At 38.6% G+C, this 18,699-nt stretch overlaps 1 protein-coding gene across 5 annotated transcripts in view; it reads right to left on the bottom strand.

Annotated features, from left to right (window-relative positions):
• The window catches only part of MEF2A (myocyte enhancer factor 2A), an 82,524-nt gene that overhangs the window by 45,752 nt on the left and 18,073 nt on the right, over window positions 1–18,699 (bottom strand). For all 5 annotated transcript variants that reach the window (XM_077785929.1, XM_021552597.3, XM_021552596.3 and 2 more), the window contains exon 2: window positions 2,733–2,930. In XM_077785929.1, coding sequence (XP_077642055.1) covers window positions 2,733–2,786 — 54 coding nt within the window. In that variant the 5' untranslated portion in view covers window positions 2,787–2,930. The remainder of the gene's footprint in view (window positions 1–2,732; window positions 2,931–18,699) is intronic.

The following is an 18,699-nucleotide window of genomic DNA, read 5'->3' as shown; positions in this document are numbered from 1 at the left end:
AGCTCACATACAATCCCATCAGAAATATGATGCTTCTGACAAAACAGTAGTTTTTCTTCCCACACAAGTTACATGAACTTGCTTTGCAGACAAAGCTCTGTCCCATTCTAATTATATTTTCAAACAAAGAAAATCTAAACCTCAAACTGAACACCCAATCAAGGACATCACAGGCATGTCTATGAATGACCTACTCACCAGCTATACATGCCATAGAAAACCTGATAGGGCACAACTGAACTACACTTGCTGTTCAAAACAAACCCTGAATGCCCTCCTTATCTGGATCAAAGAAAAAAAATGTCAAAGTAAATATCTTATAAATGCCCAGTGCATCAGGGCATTCTAATATGTTAAAATTCCATTTCCTGGCAACCAAAACCACAGGACACCAGTGGGATGAAAGCCAAAGATACCTCTACATTAAAAAATTAAGATTCCACTAACAAAAACTATTTAATCTCTTTAAAACCTTGTAAAAACAAGATGCAATGTGTTTTCATCTGAGTTTCCAGAGGAAAAAGGATAAAGCAAGCCTAATTCTACTTTTAAGTTAGAGCTTAAATCCTCTTCCTCATCACTAAATAGCCCAAAAAGGTGCTAGCCAAAAACCTGCCAGAAACAAAACTAGAATTTCACCTCCCCATTTTGCTTCAGTCACAGCAATGGTCTAAGTGGTCTAAAATTTTATACAAATGCACTGATCCTCTCCATTGTTTCAATCTGAACAATGGGATGGGGAATCGAAAGAAAAAAACCAATTTCTCCTGGGGAAAAAAAAAAAAACAACAAAACACCTCACCAAAGTCAGGGTAGAAGTGCAAGCTATTTGTTTCTCAAGCAGAACAAAACCAAGGTTGCCCAATCAAATCCAGATTAATTTTAAAAAAGGACTAATTGGGATCAATTTCCATCTCCTCCATGTGCTTTAAGTTGTAGAGCAAGAGCTGAAAAGAACTGAAGTCATTAATTCATCTACTTTTACTACGTGTACTTAAGACATTTATCTACATCAAACATAAAGTCACTGGGTGATTAAAGCTGTTCAAACACAATACTTGGCTTTCTCCCAAACTCCAATAATACTTTTCTTGCTATATATAGACTTCTCAGAGTTTACATTGCTTTAAAGCGACACAGGGAGAAAAACAATCTTGATTTCACCAACAAAACAATGGGCTCTGAGCTGATGTGTCAGCAGCAAGAGAGTCCCATGGAATTCTGACATTGCCCCAACGTCAAGCTGCTGCTCAGAAGTTAAAAAAGGAAATCAAACAGCAGGAAGGGAACAGAACAAAACAGCAGCACACCACTATACAAGTCCATATTTTGTCTGCACCCTGAATTCTGAGGCCCTTGGCCATCAGAAGTAATGGAGCAATACTCTAAAAGGTTCAAGGAAAAGGAGCAAGAGGTATGAAACAAATTCTGTATTAAAACAACTAAGCAAGCAAGCCAGCTATAGCCTGAAAAAAACTTACTTAAAGAGAAAATAAGCAAGTGTGGACAGACTCTAGATAGGAAGTCACTGCTGGCTCTTCCATACAAGAGATGAATAATTGACAGAACCATGAAAAAGGACAAACAGAATGGTGTTTCTTGAAACAACGGGCAATAGACCAATAGAAAATTCTTGACAAAAAATGTTGTAAATGCTGCAACATTATAAGGGCTCAAAGGATAACTGAACTTTCCTGGTGGGGGGTGGGGAAAACAAACAAAAAAAAACCCATTAATGGTTACTAAATATACGGAAACCACATCCAGCTCAGGAAATCCCTGAGCTAAGAATAGTTAAAAGCTGGAAGAGGATTACAGGGCTGTGTACATGTGCATCTCCAGCCCACACGTATTTGCCCATGACCATCAGTGGACAAAGGATGTTGGCCAGCAGCACCTTTGGCCTCAGCCACCAGCACTGCTCTTTAAGATCTTAATGTAGTAAGATCATTCCTCTAATAATTTGCCTTAAAAATGACAGCTTCCAGTTATCCCACTATATATTTTCAGTATGCAACTAAGATTTTATTTTGTATCTCATGTAGCAATTCAGAAATTAAAAAAGGAAGCATTACTGCAAGAGTCATCAACTTTTGGTACTTTTCAAGTTCACAGGGCACCTCTCTGTTAGGGCACAAGCACAAGTGAGCAGCTTTCCCTGAAACACTCATTTTGAGCCCTCTTCCCCTCTTCTGACTGACAATTTTTAAAGACTGTTGTAGCAAACAGCTCTTACAAGAAATATAAATCAATGCTTTTAAATGGAACATTAACAGAATTTGTTACTGTATCCAAAGGACTGAGGATACTGCCCACAGCTACCTCAAATTCCTCTGTCGAAGTGCTACAGAAAATACCTTAACTGGATCCTTCCTGAATTTCTCATCCTTTCTCTGCCTCCAGGAGTAAGTGCTCCCAGTAGTTACCAGATCAAGCCATGTGTCTGTTTAAACACCCCTCCACTCTACTGCTAGCACAGTAGGGCACCATTTAAATAGAAACAGCAATTTTAAATTTTAAGTAGTAAGAGTTATTACTTATAAATAACATTTTTTCCTCAAACACTCATAAAATCATTGAGGTTTCTTATTCATATTCCGGCAAGGGCACCTGTGGATATATGAAGACAAAGCTTAGCTTTAGAACAGTGAATTAGGATGAATGTATTCAAACTTTGCATTAATTTTTAAGATTACTGATGGGCCTGTTCATGCAGAATTCTTGTTTCTCACCTGCCTATTCCGTTCATCCATTATTCTCGTGATCTGTATTTTCTTTCTCCCCATTTTCGTCTCTTCTTTCTTTTGTTTAGCAATCCAGAAATAAACTAATCCGAGAAATGTCCCTCTTCAGTGTTCTAACACATGATACAGTTTTCTTTTACTTTGTCTTCAGCTTGAGAAACGGTTCCTACTTCTTCTTATAAGCACCTAAAAAAAATTGAAAATATTAACGTACAAATTACTAAGAAGGAAGTATCATTAAAAACCCATAGAGCCAAAAAACATGTGCACCACGAAATTTCTGTGAGAAATCAAGTGTTTTCATTAGTAAAGTATTACACTACACACTGTCTTCTAATTAAACTCCCACTGGTTTGCTGCATTCTACATACAAACTACAGACTTAAAATGACCAATCATTTCACACACTTCCAACTGAATGCCTCAAAAATACAATTATCAAAGGGGTGGTGCTCATCACTTTAAGCTTTAGGCCTTTAGTTATCTGAGGTTTCACACATTTACAAGTTTTGGTAAACTCCATTCAATATTTTAGGAAATCTTATAAAGAAACATTTTGTGTTGCTTGTTTTCTCTTAAAACTTTCACAAATTAAAAATTATCACAAAAATAACAAAACAAGGCCATGAAAATATCAAGTTTCTTATCCTAAGCCAAATTACATCTCCTTTTGTGAGCCAATTCTTGGGGTTCCATTGGGAAACAAGAGAGAGAAGGAAAGAGGGAATCTCCCTACTGAAAAGAGACCAGAGAAAACAGTTTTGCAACAAAACTATTTCATGGTTACCATGACACCAAGGAAGACCGGAGACCTGACAGAGTTCCTCTCTCCCCAATAACCTGTAAGTGCCACATCTGCCAATACCCATTTGCAGCCCAGCACTGTTTCATTGTTGTATTATTCACCAAGAGAAATGTGCAGGAAATTTGAAAAGCCAGAGTGTCATCAGAATTAAATCTGCATTGAACTACCTGATATTTAACAAACTTCAAATGTATTTCCAGTTAAAAAACTGCTAAGCCATATTCCAGACATACTGCTTGAATTGTAGGATAACATTAATTGAAGAAAACTGGAGAAAAATTTAAATTAAATGACTTCTAGAACATGAAGGATATACTAGAATATATAAATATGAAATAGGTACAACTTATTTACCTTATTATCACCTAATACTCATTCAAAGGGGTAAAACCAGCCCCAGTATTAGCTGATAACCTCTCTAACTTCCCAACCCAAAACATCTCCTGAAGTAAAGCCTTGCATATTTTAATCTGGGTGTCACCATGCCATATCCTTGAGGCCATGTGTAGAAAGTGGTGCAACCACATCACCATCAGACAGTTAATGAGCAGAGACAGCAAAGGCGATTAGTCACAGGCTACACTTCACAATACATTCAATTTACACCGAGGAAACAGACATGATGTTCTTGGGAGGAAAAAAACAGAGGTGGAGGAACATCACAAAATGAAGGGATGTCATTTTCTATTTACCTGACAGCAACAAAGGACTGCTTTAAAAAAACATCACAAAACGCCCAAGAGTATGTAGAAATACTATTTCATGAAATTTAAATTAAAACAACACTTAGACAGTATGATGTCCACTGGTCTAAAGGATATGCACTAAACACTGTCTATAAAGCAAAACATTTGAAAACATCCATCAACACTGCACTGCTTTTGTTTTCTTCATGAAAAAGGATTTCTTCCAAGGTGCTGCTAAGAAGATAATTAATAGACAGCGAAGACCAGATGAAGCAGCCTCTACACAACCTACAGCAACCAGGGAATATCTTCCAGGGAAACAACAGTTGGCATATCAATTTATCCCACTTTTCTTTCAGAAGAATTTCTCAGCTCATGCTATGATCACACATTAAATTTAGTTCTGGAAAAATCTGGTTGCATCCCTTGAACATACTTAATCAAAGGATCGCTAACCAACTCTTAGAATTTGTTTTCTCCTTCATGTGTGGCTTCATTTTTTAAATCTACCATTTGAAACATGTATTATTGAAACAGTTCTCTGAATACAGAATTACCAGAATTACTCTGCTTTTAAAGCCCTCCCTCAATCTTCACCAGTACGCAGAAATGGCCACCACAAGAGGCCAAAGATCCATCTGGTGCAGCATGTTATCTGTGGCTCCTAGCAGATATCACTAGGATGGCCAAGAAAGAACACAGGAATAGAGTAATAAAAATATAAACCACATATTAAATGGTTTTGAATCAGGAACTTCTGAAGTCTATCTGCCTCCTGTGACACATACTAAAAAGCAAGTCTATGCAGTGAATAAAATAAGGAACTCTGGGGAAAAGGGAGAAAGAAAGATAAATATGATGTGAGATGATATAAGTACTAAAGAACACAAAATAAGAGATGCACAAATGTTTTGTATGAGCTAATGGAAGGCACAGTAGCAGGGAAACTTATCTGCTCTGTGCACTGTCACACAAAGGGAAATGGGAAACAGTAATTTTCACCAATACTCTGTTACAGCTTTGGGGTGTCATTTCAGGTCTTTTACAATGCTCATGCTCTAAGGCATAAAAACCTCAAACTATTCTCCATTTACCATAGTTCACTGTTCCCTCTCATCTCAGGTCTGACTTTCTTCAACCTTCAATACTTGTATCACTTAGAAAATCCCAATTCCTGTCTGCTTGTGTGCCCAGCCCGGTCCAGGCTCTCCTCCCTCTGCCACAGGTTGCTATGGACACCGGGAGCTGCCCTGGAATTGCATTTTCCAAAGGCAGCCCAGCTCCGGGATGCAGCATCCCTGGCATTCTGAAGTCCCACTCAAGGTGATTTTCAAAGCTCAGAACTCAAACAGAAGTTTGGCTTGAGCTCAGGGCAGAAAGGATCTTGACACAGCTGTAAAATCAGAGAAAACTGTGCAGTAAAAAGGCACTTTCCATGCATGCTCAGAACATCCCAATGGGAAGTTACTACCAGTGACAAAGGCACATTACATTTCTAATGAGAACAAGGACTTTTCCTTTTACTCATCCTTGATCATGTCAGAGTTGTGGTTTTATTTTCTATCCTGACTAGTAACAAAACTATGTAAGATAAGATATGAGACTGGGTTCAAACACAGGGTGCCATTAGGAATGTAACTAAAAAAGTTTTCGTTTTGCTAAAACATAAATTGGATTACAAACATACAATTAGGTGAAGCTCTTAATTCACAAAGCCATTTCACCTAGAATATCAACACACTTCTGCCCAAACAAAGGAAAACCTGCTGATATACACATGAAGATCGACCCACATTTACATCTGAGACTAAATATGAAACTAACACAAAGTCCTCTTGATGAAGTTCTACTTCCTTAAGTGACAGAATTGAATCACCAAAGCTGCTTCACATGACTTGCACCAGGCACACAGCAGCAAAAGTAAGTTTGTCTTAAAGAAGGACTTCAGGGTATATATTAAACAAAATAATTAGAGTAAGAAGAGAAAAAGAAGGGAAAAATCCCACATGCTTCATGCTGAACTTCAAATGGAAAATTATGTCAGCTTGCAATAAAGGCAAGAAAAATTATATTTGTCCTGTCCAGGTAATAGTCTCTCTATTTGTTTAAAAGTAAACTATTCCAAATTTTCTGGATTTATTCTCTTCCCCAAAACATGTGAAAACTGCACACTAATTACTGACAGACAACAGAACCATACGCAAAAACATACCCTCACAACTGCACATCTTCAGGAGCTCATCCGATTTGGTTGCCAAGATTGCTCTCAGTTTCACAGATTGTTGAGAGAGATGTAACTTTAAAGCAAGGAAACTGTATTTGACCTATTTAAAAAGACTATTTCAATGGTTCAGTGGAAGCACATTATAACTGTGCAAAACTGCACAAGGTCTGGAAGCCTCCTGGCAGAACAGGTTAGGAAAAACTGTGTCAGAATCATACTCCTTCCATTTAATTTCCTTTTATTTCCCTCTGACTCTGTTTTCTTGAAACTTCCATTTCACCACCATGGTTACAGGTTACATCTGACAGTCCCGTCTCCTCACGGCTCATTTACTGCAATGCACACAAAGGAACGTGTCCTGACGTCAGAGCATTTGCATGAAAACACAGATCTGCAGAGATGCATCTTCCACGAGCCTTGGCTATGGCTTACTAAATAGCAGAGAGTAGTTTTTACTAAACCAAGATTAATAGGTCTTTTTCTAGTCTTAAAGGAGCCTGTGCAGGTATTTTTGTAGATATGGCCCCCTCAGCATGAACTGGTGAGCACAGACTGATTACAGCTGAACTGCACTTGCTGGTTATTCTGACGTTTTGCACACTCACATCAGCAGAATATAAAAATTCTCATTCACAGCAACACGGAGATGAGCCCCACCACGTGTAGGCTGCTGCACACCCACAAGGCAGATCACACAGAGTATCTCATTTTTCCACAGTACTAATAATGGACAAATGTCAGTGTCCTCTCTCCCTGCCCCACAGCGCTGAGTAGAAGTAGCTAGGAAAAGAAAAGGAGTCAAAGAATGTCTTCACCAAAGTAATTTATCTAAAGGTTAAAGGGCTGTGTGGAACACGGCCAAACATGATTCTCAGACTCCATTTCACTGTCCAGAAGTGAGAAAGAAGAACATTTTCTCATTCAGCACTTCAAAGAGATGCAAACCATATAAAGTAAGTACCCAACTGCAAACACCTTTTTTTCTAAATCCCATACTAATTACACAAAACATGTTCACTCAGATATGACTGCACTGACACATGGCGAGGTCCATGGGATGTCATCTCTGTGCTCTGGACATTCTGCCAGCCCTGCTCCAAAATTCAATGCTACCACCTGGAAGTTAAATTTGAAAATTAAAATTCCCAGCAAAGGGATTTTTCCATACCTTTATGTCTGCACTTAACAGAGGCACACGCAGATCCTTGCTGGGGTTTTTTGCAGAGGTGTGCAAAACCAGTACCAAAGCAGTTTCTCCAGCCACATTTCTATAGCCCTGTCACCATACATTGCTGTGAGTAATGTCAGAGAGAACTGTTAAACAATCACACGGCACCCTTCCAAAACCAGGGTACATGCTGTCATTTATCTCTCCCTACTTGCTGAACCACAATCCTAGGAAATAAATCTTTTTTTTCATCCTGAGTTTAGAAGCCATTCTTCTCCATCCAAGCAGAGCCTCACAGTAAATGAGAGTGGCCTCACAGCTTCAAGGTCCTCAGCCACCAAGTGATACACAAGCATTGTTATAAAACAATAATATAACCCTTAGCCAAAATTACTTTTTTTTTTTTAAGTGGGACAACGTAAAAAACAGGAAGCCATAAACAATTCTTTATTGATATTCAGGTTTTATGCATCATAAAATACTTGTACCAGAGATGTGTTATTCTTCCCAGCTGAAAGTAACAAGACAATTTAAATAAATTATACTTTTAAGATTTGTGGAGTTTTGTAACCGAACACGGTCCTCATCTTCCACACTAACATCAAATCTATTTTTGAGCTCCTACTTTGTAAGTAACAGAGCTTTTCAAATCATGTTTTGAAGGCATTATAGAAGATCATAAAGTATTTTCAAAAAATATCCTTACTGAAGAACTGCACCTTCCAAGTACTACTTAAATCTACCATTGCTGGAAAAGGCCCTTTCTGCCATTTCCTCCATGCATTCAGTCCTGCCTAAGATGAAGTGGAAGAACTCCATTTTCTTGCACACAGAACTACAGAAATCTGAACTGTATCAAAAATGAACTAAGATTCAAATGTCTGTTTTAAAAACAAGTTTTATTACTCCTAGAATGCACTTTTAAGTTAAGATTTTCCTGACCTGACAGACCAGTTTTCCAGAACTATCAGCATCACCTATGACAGTACTTGCACTCCTAGACAACGTGACAAATGTGGCCTTGCCCAGGATCAGGAACAGCCAGGAATTCTGTTCTGGTTAGTTACTTTCAATTAAATGTTAAGATTTAATAATACTCAATACTCTGACTATATACTTTTTCTTGGCCTACTCTTCAGACCAAAAAATCTCTATAATCCCGAGTATTTATAATTTATACTCCCTAGAACCAAAGCAGCCATAATCAAGCTATATACATATTTACTACATCTTTTCAAGTAACACTAAATTTTATTTTATTATTCCCATCCATAACTTTGGTATTTTCTAAACTAATTTATCCTTGCATTCTCAAAAATACTTTAGAACATAACTAGAAAATAAGATCTGGAAACTGCTGAGCTAACAGTGGAGAAAGACTACAGTAAGAGAACTAAACTTTCAATACTGGATTAAAATCCAATTTTAGATACAAGCAGAATATAAAATCTTAAGTAATCACAAGAATTCTGCTGCCAGACTCCTACAAACAGATTAAGAAAATAACTGCATGACTGAATAGCTGTCTGGAAAACATGCTCCAGAGAGTTTCTCAAGAAACTTGCTCCTAATTTATCATGTAATTTGTTGAAAGAAGTGCCTTTTCCACGGTATACAAAAATAGCCACAAACAAAGATGATTCAGGACACTGTTAACAAAACAAACCCCAATATGTAAAAGCGGAGGCCAAAAGGACTGATTTCCTACTGAATGAACCAGCGCTTTTAAACAACTGTGTCAGTTTGATCACAATTTTAGAACTTTTGATCAGATAAATTCTCCCCTTTTTTTTTTCCATTTACAGCTGTTGGAAAATTAATGAACTAGATGCAGAAATCTAAACTTAAGTTTGGCTATGATTGCTCCATAACAGAAGAGCATTTGCAGGTATTTAATTAGTGTAAAACTGATGTTTGACAGCTTTCACAATGACAAGCTCAAAGTGCAACTCGAAGCATTTAAACCCAGCTTTTAACCCCATAGACATCAGTACATTATAAGCCACAGAAGCAAGGTTTCTTTCCTGAAGCAAAATATACATATAAAACACATTAAATGTTTCTCAAGATCAAAAGCATTTGCCTCATTCTTATCAGGAATTTGTAATGACTGTGGAACTTAACTACCATGTGGCCAAAAAATGGCACAGAGCCACATCTGTGTTATTACAACTCCTCTTGGGCTCAAACGAAGGGAGCCACCAGAGGAACCTTCCAAAATTCAACCTTCTGCTAAGAACATGTCTGCCAGAGATGGCTTTAAATTATACAACACTTGACCCACAATAAAAGCTGCCACAAAACAGCACTCCTTTGTACAGGAGACCCCGTGAAATGTATTTTTTATCCTCGTCTTGGGACGGGGATCACCAAAACCTTGCTGTTGTTCTCAGCAGGGAAAATAAATTTCATGGTTTAAAAGCAGCCTAATAATGACTGGGAAAGAGTCAGCTGAACAAGACATCTTCACACAGCACTGACCATTAACTAAACAACAAACAACTAATAGTGTGATCAATTAAAATATTCTCATCTTTTTCTTCATCTTACAATAAGAGAGAATAAAATACATATACAGTACTGTTCAGTTGCCTATTAATATATTTACCAACCAGAATGGAACTTTCTGGTTTTGCAACACCTTTATACTTCATTAATCTTCTTCAGGCTCACTGATGCATTTTTAGATAATACTTAACATACCGTTAAAGACATGGCTTTAAGAAAAAATATTGTCATTGTGAAATCTCTTTCCAGAAGTCTTCATATTTCATCAGTTACAGCAGTGACACTCAAGCTTTAATTACTGCTACCTTGGCTCATTACCTCTCCCATCTCAATTTAACTTTATCAATAGATCAGAGAATACAGATAATCTGATTTTGCATAGCAACATGCATTTGGCAAAGGTGTAGCTCATTATCGCCGAGTTCTCACTATGGCTCTGCCCCACTTGTCACATCTCTGTTTATCTCTATGGCAATCAGCAGAGCACACAGAGCACTGCCCTCCCCAGAGCTACTCACTGTACACAGACAGGAGATGTTTCACAGTTCCTGGAAGAGAATTCAGCTGCAAAGTCCTAAATTCACCTGGTCAGATTTCTGTGAAATTCTAGATAAGATGCATCACTTTTTTTTTTTTTGGTCTATGTGGTCACTAATCGCTTTCATCCCTTCATAGATAATTAATTTAAAGGTTTGCTCTGTTCCTTTTTTTAACATGGTCATGCCAGGCTGAATTCAATGGGTGGAGCGTTTTAAACATAAACAACAATATGTTAAACAAAAAGGTTTTAAGGTTCCTGGCATTTCTATATAGAAAACCTTACCCACACAAAGCACTGTTGTTCCTTTTGTCTCTGAGAACATGATTTAAGTAGATCATCCTTTCTGAGGAGTACTGAAGCTTTTTTTGTGTGTGTTTTGGAGGGGAAACACTATTTTACAACCATTTAGAATCTCAACCTATAACCTACATGTAAAGAACTGAACATTCATAAACCAATACTAGATAAAAATATCCATATGTATAAGTTCCGACTTACCATAACCACACCTCACACTAGATTATTTTGCAGAAAAAAACCACACAAAAGCAACATCGAAAAAAGCACAAATACAGTGCACTACTTTTACTCACAATTCAAAATTAAACAAGGTGCCAACTGAGCTAAATCAAGCAGCATCCTGACACAAGACTTGAAATGTATAGAAATTAAGACAGGCAGAAAAAATACTCAGAACACAGCACATACTGTAGGGCAATGTTATGAGATTACTCTTAATACTTCAAATACACTCTTTAAAATTGCATTCAAATTCTACAGGCTGCAGTTCACTTTCCTTGGAGCAAATGCCAAAGCAGCAATTCTGCAGTCAGGTAAAGCAGTGTCTGTGCTCAGTACATTCAAACTGACTGGTGCAGAACTCGTACATTTTTCCCAAGGCAAGAATAGAAATCAGAGCAGATTTCTCCCTAGGAAAGGTGTAAATAAAAGACATTTGTGTCTGTCTTTTACTTTCTTCTACTGGAAAAAACACCCCAGAACATAAATTATGAGGTACTCTTATTTGACACAGAGTTTCCCTATTGTAGAAAATTGTACAAATTTGGTATTTCAGCAAACTGATTTTTTGGATTTGCATCAAGAGTTCTAGAACTCCATGACGTCTAAATATTAGCTAATGAGTAAACTTCTAGTAATTCTTTGCTACTTTTTACGAAGAGCAGAACTGTCCCCTGTGCCTGCAAAGTACAAACTGTTGAGGTAATACACAAACAGCCACAGGACAGCAACTTCAACACATGTTCCTGAACAAACATTACAGCAATCAAAAACATTTACAGCTGACTCCAGGAATGTAATAGGATCTGAAGGCAGCCACAGCATTCTGTGGCTTTGCTTATACCTTATATCCTACAGAGAGCTTCCTCAAGTCAGGCTTCAAACCTAACAATGCCAGATCTTATTGAAGTTCTCAGTAAGGGAGAAACGCGAGTAGATGAGAGAATGGAAAATAGAAGGATTATAAACAAGATTCTTCCTTGCACACTGTGCCCTTGCAAGTGGGTTCTGGCTTCCAAGTTGGCTTCAGTCAACAGTGGCTCTGTGACGCAGAGCGCTGAACGCTCCCGTTCTGTACTTGGGAAACATCTTCCCAAGGTTTGGCTCATCCTCAGTTATCTGCCTCTTCCTGATGTTATAGATCAGCTTTTCTTCATGTTCTGCACAAGCCACAGGCTCCAGGCTTCTTGCACAACTCCCATCTGTGTTGGTTTTTTGCTAGGGCTTTTTTTACCTGCTGTGACAGGCAGTCTCCAAACCATTTCTCTTTCTTACCAACTACACACTTCCAGTCTTCCTGAGGATTCCATGTGACAGGCACCCCCCCTTTAAAGGAAATAGGACAGGAAACCCAAGAAGAAATACAAGAGAGAACACACATCAGTGATCTATAAGAAGCTTTAAATCACTGAACAATTATCCAGAAAGCTTTCTTGATAATTTATTCAGTGTCTGATTAAATGACAGCATGCAGTCATATTGTTGAAGTGCAACAATTACAAACCAGACAGACACGACAACATAATGCTTCAAGCAGCCTGCATGCCTCAGAAAGACACTCAAACCATAAAGACGCCTACGTGTTTCTAACAAAGATTAGTGGCAAGTTTCTTACTCTGTGGCTGCCACAGCCTTTGCTCAAGAATCAATCTCTGCTTTTAAAATTTAGATACACCACCAGTTCAAACTTCTAAATTTTTTTTAAGCTATACTAAGTATATACTATATATACTTAGTATTTCTAAGATATTAAAACCACATTTCAAAGTATTATTCCCAGCTCTGCACTGTTTTAAGCAAACAGTCCCATCATATTTAAATAAAATAAACCACAATTGTTGGTGGTGGGGGAGCTACAGCAGATCAGAGAGCAGGTCCTCTCCAGACATGCATGGAGACAGTTTCTTTGTAATCTAAACATTTCAGAATCCAAGGCAGACAGGTAGCAAATAATAAAACAACATACAAGTGAGATGAATCCACTCAGCTGTGATAATCTGCAAAAGGATTACATACAGGCAGAATTTAGGCTGCATCAAGGAACTGAGGAAAATGGTGCTGGGCACCACAGGCAAGCAACTGTCTGACTCCCATGACCTCTCCAATGTCAGCAGCCACTTTTAAAAGCAGCCTAGAATGAAATTCCTTACAGCCCAAAACATTTTATCGATCCAAGTACAAGTACTTCATCTTAACAGCGTTACTGCCCTCCATTTGGATGTCCAAATCAATCACGAGCTAAGACTGCCCTAATCAAGTACAGGGCAAGCATTAAAACCAGAAGTTTAGAACATTAGGATACATACCCCAACACCTAAACTTACCATGGTAAACTCCATTTTTACCAAGAATATTATTCAAAATACATTCTGCTTATAAGCATTTTTCTTTTTGGCAGGTGATGTCTGGTAGTCTGGGCATTATGCCATTAAGATTAACCCAGCCACTTGGATTCTTTTGCAAAAATGTCAACTTAACTACACTGATAATATAATATTGACTCTTCAGATACTTCAAAACTATTGTGTCCTTAGCAAGAAACTAGCACACACAGTTAGTTAAAATGGTTTAGTTGAGAAATTGAAGTTCAGGATACTACAGTAACTCTGTTACTTATTACCTGCAAGACAGGTGAAATAATTGGATTTTACCATTTGCTCTTTTTGCGAGCTGCTGCAAATGGAAAAATTAAGCTGTTTGACCCTAAGTAACATTACTGCTTCACAGCAAAGCTATGTGACTCAAGTGTTAGATAGCAACATGTATTCAAATATCTGATTCAACAGCTTCTGGAGTGAAATATTCCATGACTATAAAAAGAAGTGAGAACTCTCATCCATTTGTTCCCATTATTGTATTAAAAACAGAAATCCTCAAAATTTCAAAAATAACTCATTTTCTCTTCATGTCAACAAACCCTGCATCTTATATGCAGAGGGCCACTAAAAAGGTGAATTAGAAAATTCAGCTGAGAGAAGTTTAAGTGAAGGACCAGAAAAACTTTAATTAAGGTCCCAACAAGAACCAGTTATGTGACTCACACAAACATATAAAGTCCTTCTGATAAACTACTACATGCGTAATGTATTACATCACTAAGGAGCCCAACAAGAGCAAAGAATATTGAAAAAAAAAAAAGTATTACAGAAGCTGGCTGTTAACATATTTGAAAGGCAGCTGGGCTGTTTTCACAACTGCATTAAGTAGGCAGGAATCTGAAGCAGAAGCTCAGACAGTTTCAGATTACTGTAGACTTCCCTTACTGAAAAACTCCTACATTTAAACAAGTATATTCGTTTACCTTTGACATGAAACATCAGATGCAAATGTGAGCTGTTTGAAACCGTAAGAGAGACATCTTCACCCTCCCCAGTTCGTTGGCCAAGCAGTATCTGATGCAATGACTGCCCAGACCTGATAATAACCAGGGTCCCTCAGGTGTCAGACTGTAACTATAGCTGGCCATCCAGACCCCCAGTTGTGCATTAAAAATGAAAAAACAGAAGTTGCCAGAAACACCAAGAAGCAGCCCTGAAACCATGTCAGAAGAGAAGACTGCATGATCTCTTGCACTATTAGACAGAGTGGACACCTCAGCATTTAATGATGGAATCACTGGTTAAACCTGCTCAGAACATACACAAAACAGTGTGTATTTCCCATACACTGCTGGGTCCCTTCCATCCATGCTGTCTTCTTCATCCCTGACAGAACCCTAGCAAGTGCCCTTAGGAACTTTATTTGAATTGCAAAGCAAATACAAAGCAGTTAGTTGTGAATGACTTCTTGAAGGTGTATTGTGGTTAAGAGCAGCTGCATTTCACCATAAAACCTGAATGCTGCCTGTAGTCCTGGTAGCTCAAAGTGTGCAATGTGTAAGTTCACACACCTCAGTCAACCCATGAGCAGGAGAAGTGAGATCCAGCTGGTGTTGAACTCCTCATGTGAACTGACCAACTTATTTAGACACAGAAATTATTTTCATTTATCTACCAGTATCATCAGAGCACACATGAAAGCATCTGCAATCTTTTCTTTCTTGTAAAATAAGGAATTTTGTCTTTCTGAAAAACCCTATATGCTTCTATCTGGGGGGAAAAAAACCACTCAGGTACTAGATATTAAATACATTTATTAAAGTGGATTCTGTATACTAGAACCAGATGCTAACTTAATTATTTTACATTATCTCATTTTACTCATTCTAAATAACTAACCTGTGAACATGATTATATGGCATTAAATGAACAAAATTTAAACCACGGCAAATTGACACAGTTTATACACAGCTTTCAAGAACCTGCTGAGAAACATTCCTGCACCTGCAAGAAATCCTAACTCCTCTTAAAAAAACTTCATTGTTGAGTACTCTGGGCCTTCAGGACATTAAAGCATTTCTCTCTCACATGCTGACTGGAAGCCTTGCAGCAGCTGAAGCAATAAATATTGACAGCAAGCTGGCAAACAGCAGATAGCAGTGCTCTGCTCTCCAATTTCACCTGCCTCAGCAAAGACCCAGCCTGCAAGGGACAGCACACCCAGGGCCTCTTCAGCTCCATTATTGCTGCTCTGGCCTGGACTGAAAATGTGTTTTCCCCTCCAATACTGGTGTGCCTTTGAACATACCTGCTTTTCTATGCCACCCTGAGAACCTCAATCTCCTCACTGCAACACAGACACACAGCAACAAAGTTTTAACTGGCTACAAAGCATACTGCAAGAAACTTCCAGCATCCAGTTCCATCCTGTCCTGCTCTCTGGTGATGCTTTGCGAGTCTTGCACATGAGGCCACACATTGCTTAATAAAAACTAAATAACCAACTCAGAGCAAACACTGGAACAACCATATGCCAAAATACAAGATAGTTCTGACAGCTCGTGAGAATTGGAATTAGTGAAGTGGTTTTTAATTAGGAAACTCTATTGATGACTGAGTTCTACTTTTCCCTCAATTCTCACCTCATACCCTCTAATTTGAAGCAGGATTATAGAAGCTGCAAGAAATTACATTCAGAAATGCATTCAGCTTAAAGAAAATTGAAAACAAAACACTGACTACAAAATTCTTTCTTCCCACTGGGAGAAAGGGATTTTTCCAGCAATTCACTCCCTGCATTCAGACAAACTACAGATTGCTAGTTGGTTTTTTAGCAGACTCCATCCTGCTGCCAAGTTAACAGATTTTTAAACTGAGATTTGAAACAAAGACTTCTTAGTATAACCCAGAAGGCTGAGCACTGAGTTGGACTCAGTCCTCAAAACTTGATCTTATGACTTCATCTGGAGCTCATACACTTTTACCCCTGCACAGACACACCTATGATTATGGGCTATGTTTAGATTTGTAAGAATTCACCAACATCCAGTGTCATCATTTTCTCCAGCACACGGAGGGAGGGGTGGAGACATTCTCCACTATAAACATTTGCCTACTTTCAAAGGAAGATAGGAATCAAAACAAGCTTACCCTGTACTTCTAGCAGATACCACTCTTAACATGTTACATCAACCAACACTTGTGGAGATTCTTCCTCCTAGCTTCTGGTAGATTTCCTTCCTCTTTGTCTACCACTGAATGTACTTCATTTTGATGGTAATACTTGATTAACAACCTCAGCAAGCCTTTGGAGGTGGCAGGCACTCCTCTTTGTAAACTTCACTTACCCAAAATAACACAAACCCTTTAGTATTCCACAAAAGAAACAGCACTACATAAAATCTTAAGGCCACCATCACTGCACAGTTCGGGAAGAGATCTGCATGCATGAACCAGATCCATTGCACAGGAATAACAACATTTAAAGCAGCACTGAGCTTTGGTTTAAACAGAGTAAACCAAGAGTTCTGCTCTCACACTCTACTGCTGCCAAATCGTTCCATCTGCATTAGCTGCAAGATGTCAGCTTGGGCATGGAAAGGGAGAATTATTTAGTGAATCCTCTGATTCAAAAATCTCCTTTCAGTCAAACAGGTGTCCTTGCCTAGGTGGAACAGAAGCCACAATATTCCTGAACAGGATGGCAGTATCCCCTTAAAATCCCCACACAGAGGAGTGATGCTCTTAAGTCTCAGTGCTTTGTGCTTTTTTTGAATGAGTCCAGTTCCTTCAGGGGAAATGCTCACCATGCACAGCTGGAAGAAAGGCAGTAAAGGGAACAGCAGGTCCTCAAAAGCAGAAGTGTGACAGAGAACAGCAGAAGAAAGAGTTAACACTAAGTTTGTCTGCAACATTTTATCTAATTTGATGCCACATAGCACAGAACAAAGACACAGACCTAGCGTTTTCAAGACATTAAAAAGAAACTGATTTTCATTCACTTTTGAGGATTTCACCTTAGGGGAAGGTCTTTCAAGGATGCACATGATATTCTTTGGCCTTCTGAAAATAAAATCAATTAAGCACAAGACTCAGTTCTTGTAAAAAAATTTAGAACAGCCACAAGGAAAGGAAAAGTGTATCGTGAAACCAAAGAAATATTTGTCAATAGCACTGACTAACCCACTAGAAAGAGGCTGCAGCTTTTGCTAGAGGTCTGAGTTTGCACTGGTGGTTCTGCAGAGACTCAGATGGCAGGTTGCTATGGAAAAATAAAAAAGGGGAACTCTAAGGGGACCTTGTTGTTTTCATAAGGCATTCACTCAGGAGCTTGTGCAGGAACATTGTTGGTATTTTGAACCTCTCAGAAAGACCAGCCATAGCTTCCAACACAGCTACACCCTCCAGGGCTACAAACAGGACATATGCTAAGGTACATAACAGATGCTTTATGGAATAAATTTTAATTTTCTACTATGTTTAAAACATTTTAATGCTACTTTACTGTGTGTATCCTTGAAGTACACAAAATCTACTTTGCTTCCTTGCAATTTTTCTGCAAATGCAGTATCTACCAAAACTACAGAAATCAACAGAAAGTATCTTCAATCTTTGAAGGAGGTCACTGGTCCATACTGACAGCGCATCTAGAATACAATAAAAACCCAAAATCCAAACAATAAATTATTCAGAAGGAAGTGCCTACATGGACTTCTCAACAGGAAGAGATGGAAAAAGCTGATAGCTGGAAGAGGTATGTTAAAATCACAGCTGGGGGAAGGTAGAAGCCTTCACCCCTCTGCTTTCAGGCAAGCCTCACTGGCAGGACGTGGGGCCACCCAACCTGGGAAGGGAAGGAGCTCCCAAAGCATTCAGAACCCACTTGAATCCTCCAGCTTAAGGAACACAGTCATGCAAGCCTGAGACTAAGGAAATCCTTTAGCAATGTGTTGGTAGAAATACCATGTCCCACACTCAGCATTAAAGCTCCACTCAGCTGCTTGGTCCAGCCCAGGACATTTCTACTCGCCTGGGCTCACAGCTGCTGTGCAAGAACCAGGCTGCTACCACAGGGAAATGGGACTGTGCAACACAACAGGGGACAATGAGCAAATCACCTCACTCTGCTCAGCACAAGACATCAGAAACCCCTAAACAGTAAACCAACATCAACATCACACTTTCTG

The sequence above is a fragment of the Lonchura striata genome, chromosome 11 (genome assembly GCF_046129695.1).
Source record: "Lonchura striata isolate bLonStr1 chromosome 11, bLonStr1.mat, whole genome shotgun sequence".
In the NCBI taxonomy this organism is placed as follows: Eukaryota; Metazoa; Chordata; class Aves; order Passeriformes; family Estrildidae; genus Lonchura; species Lonchura striata.
This window is presented reverse-complemented; position numbering and strand designations above follow the sequence as displayed.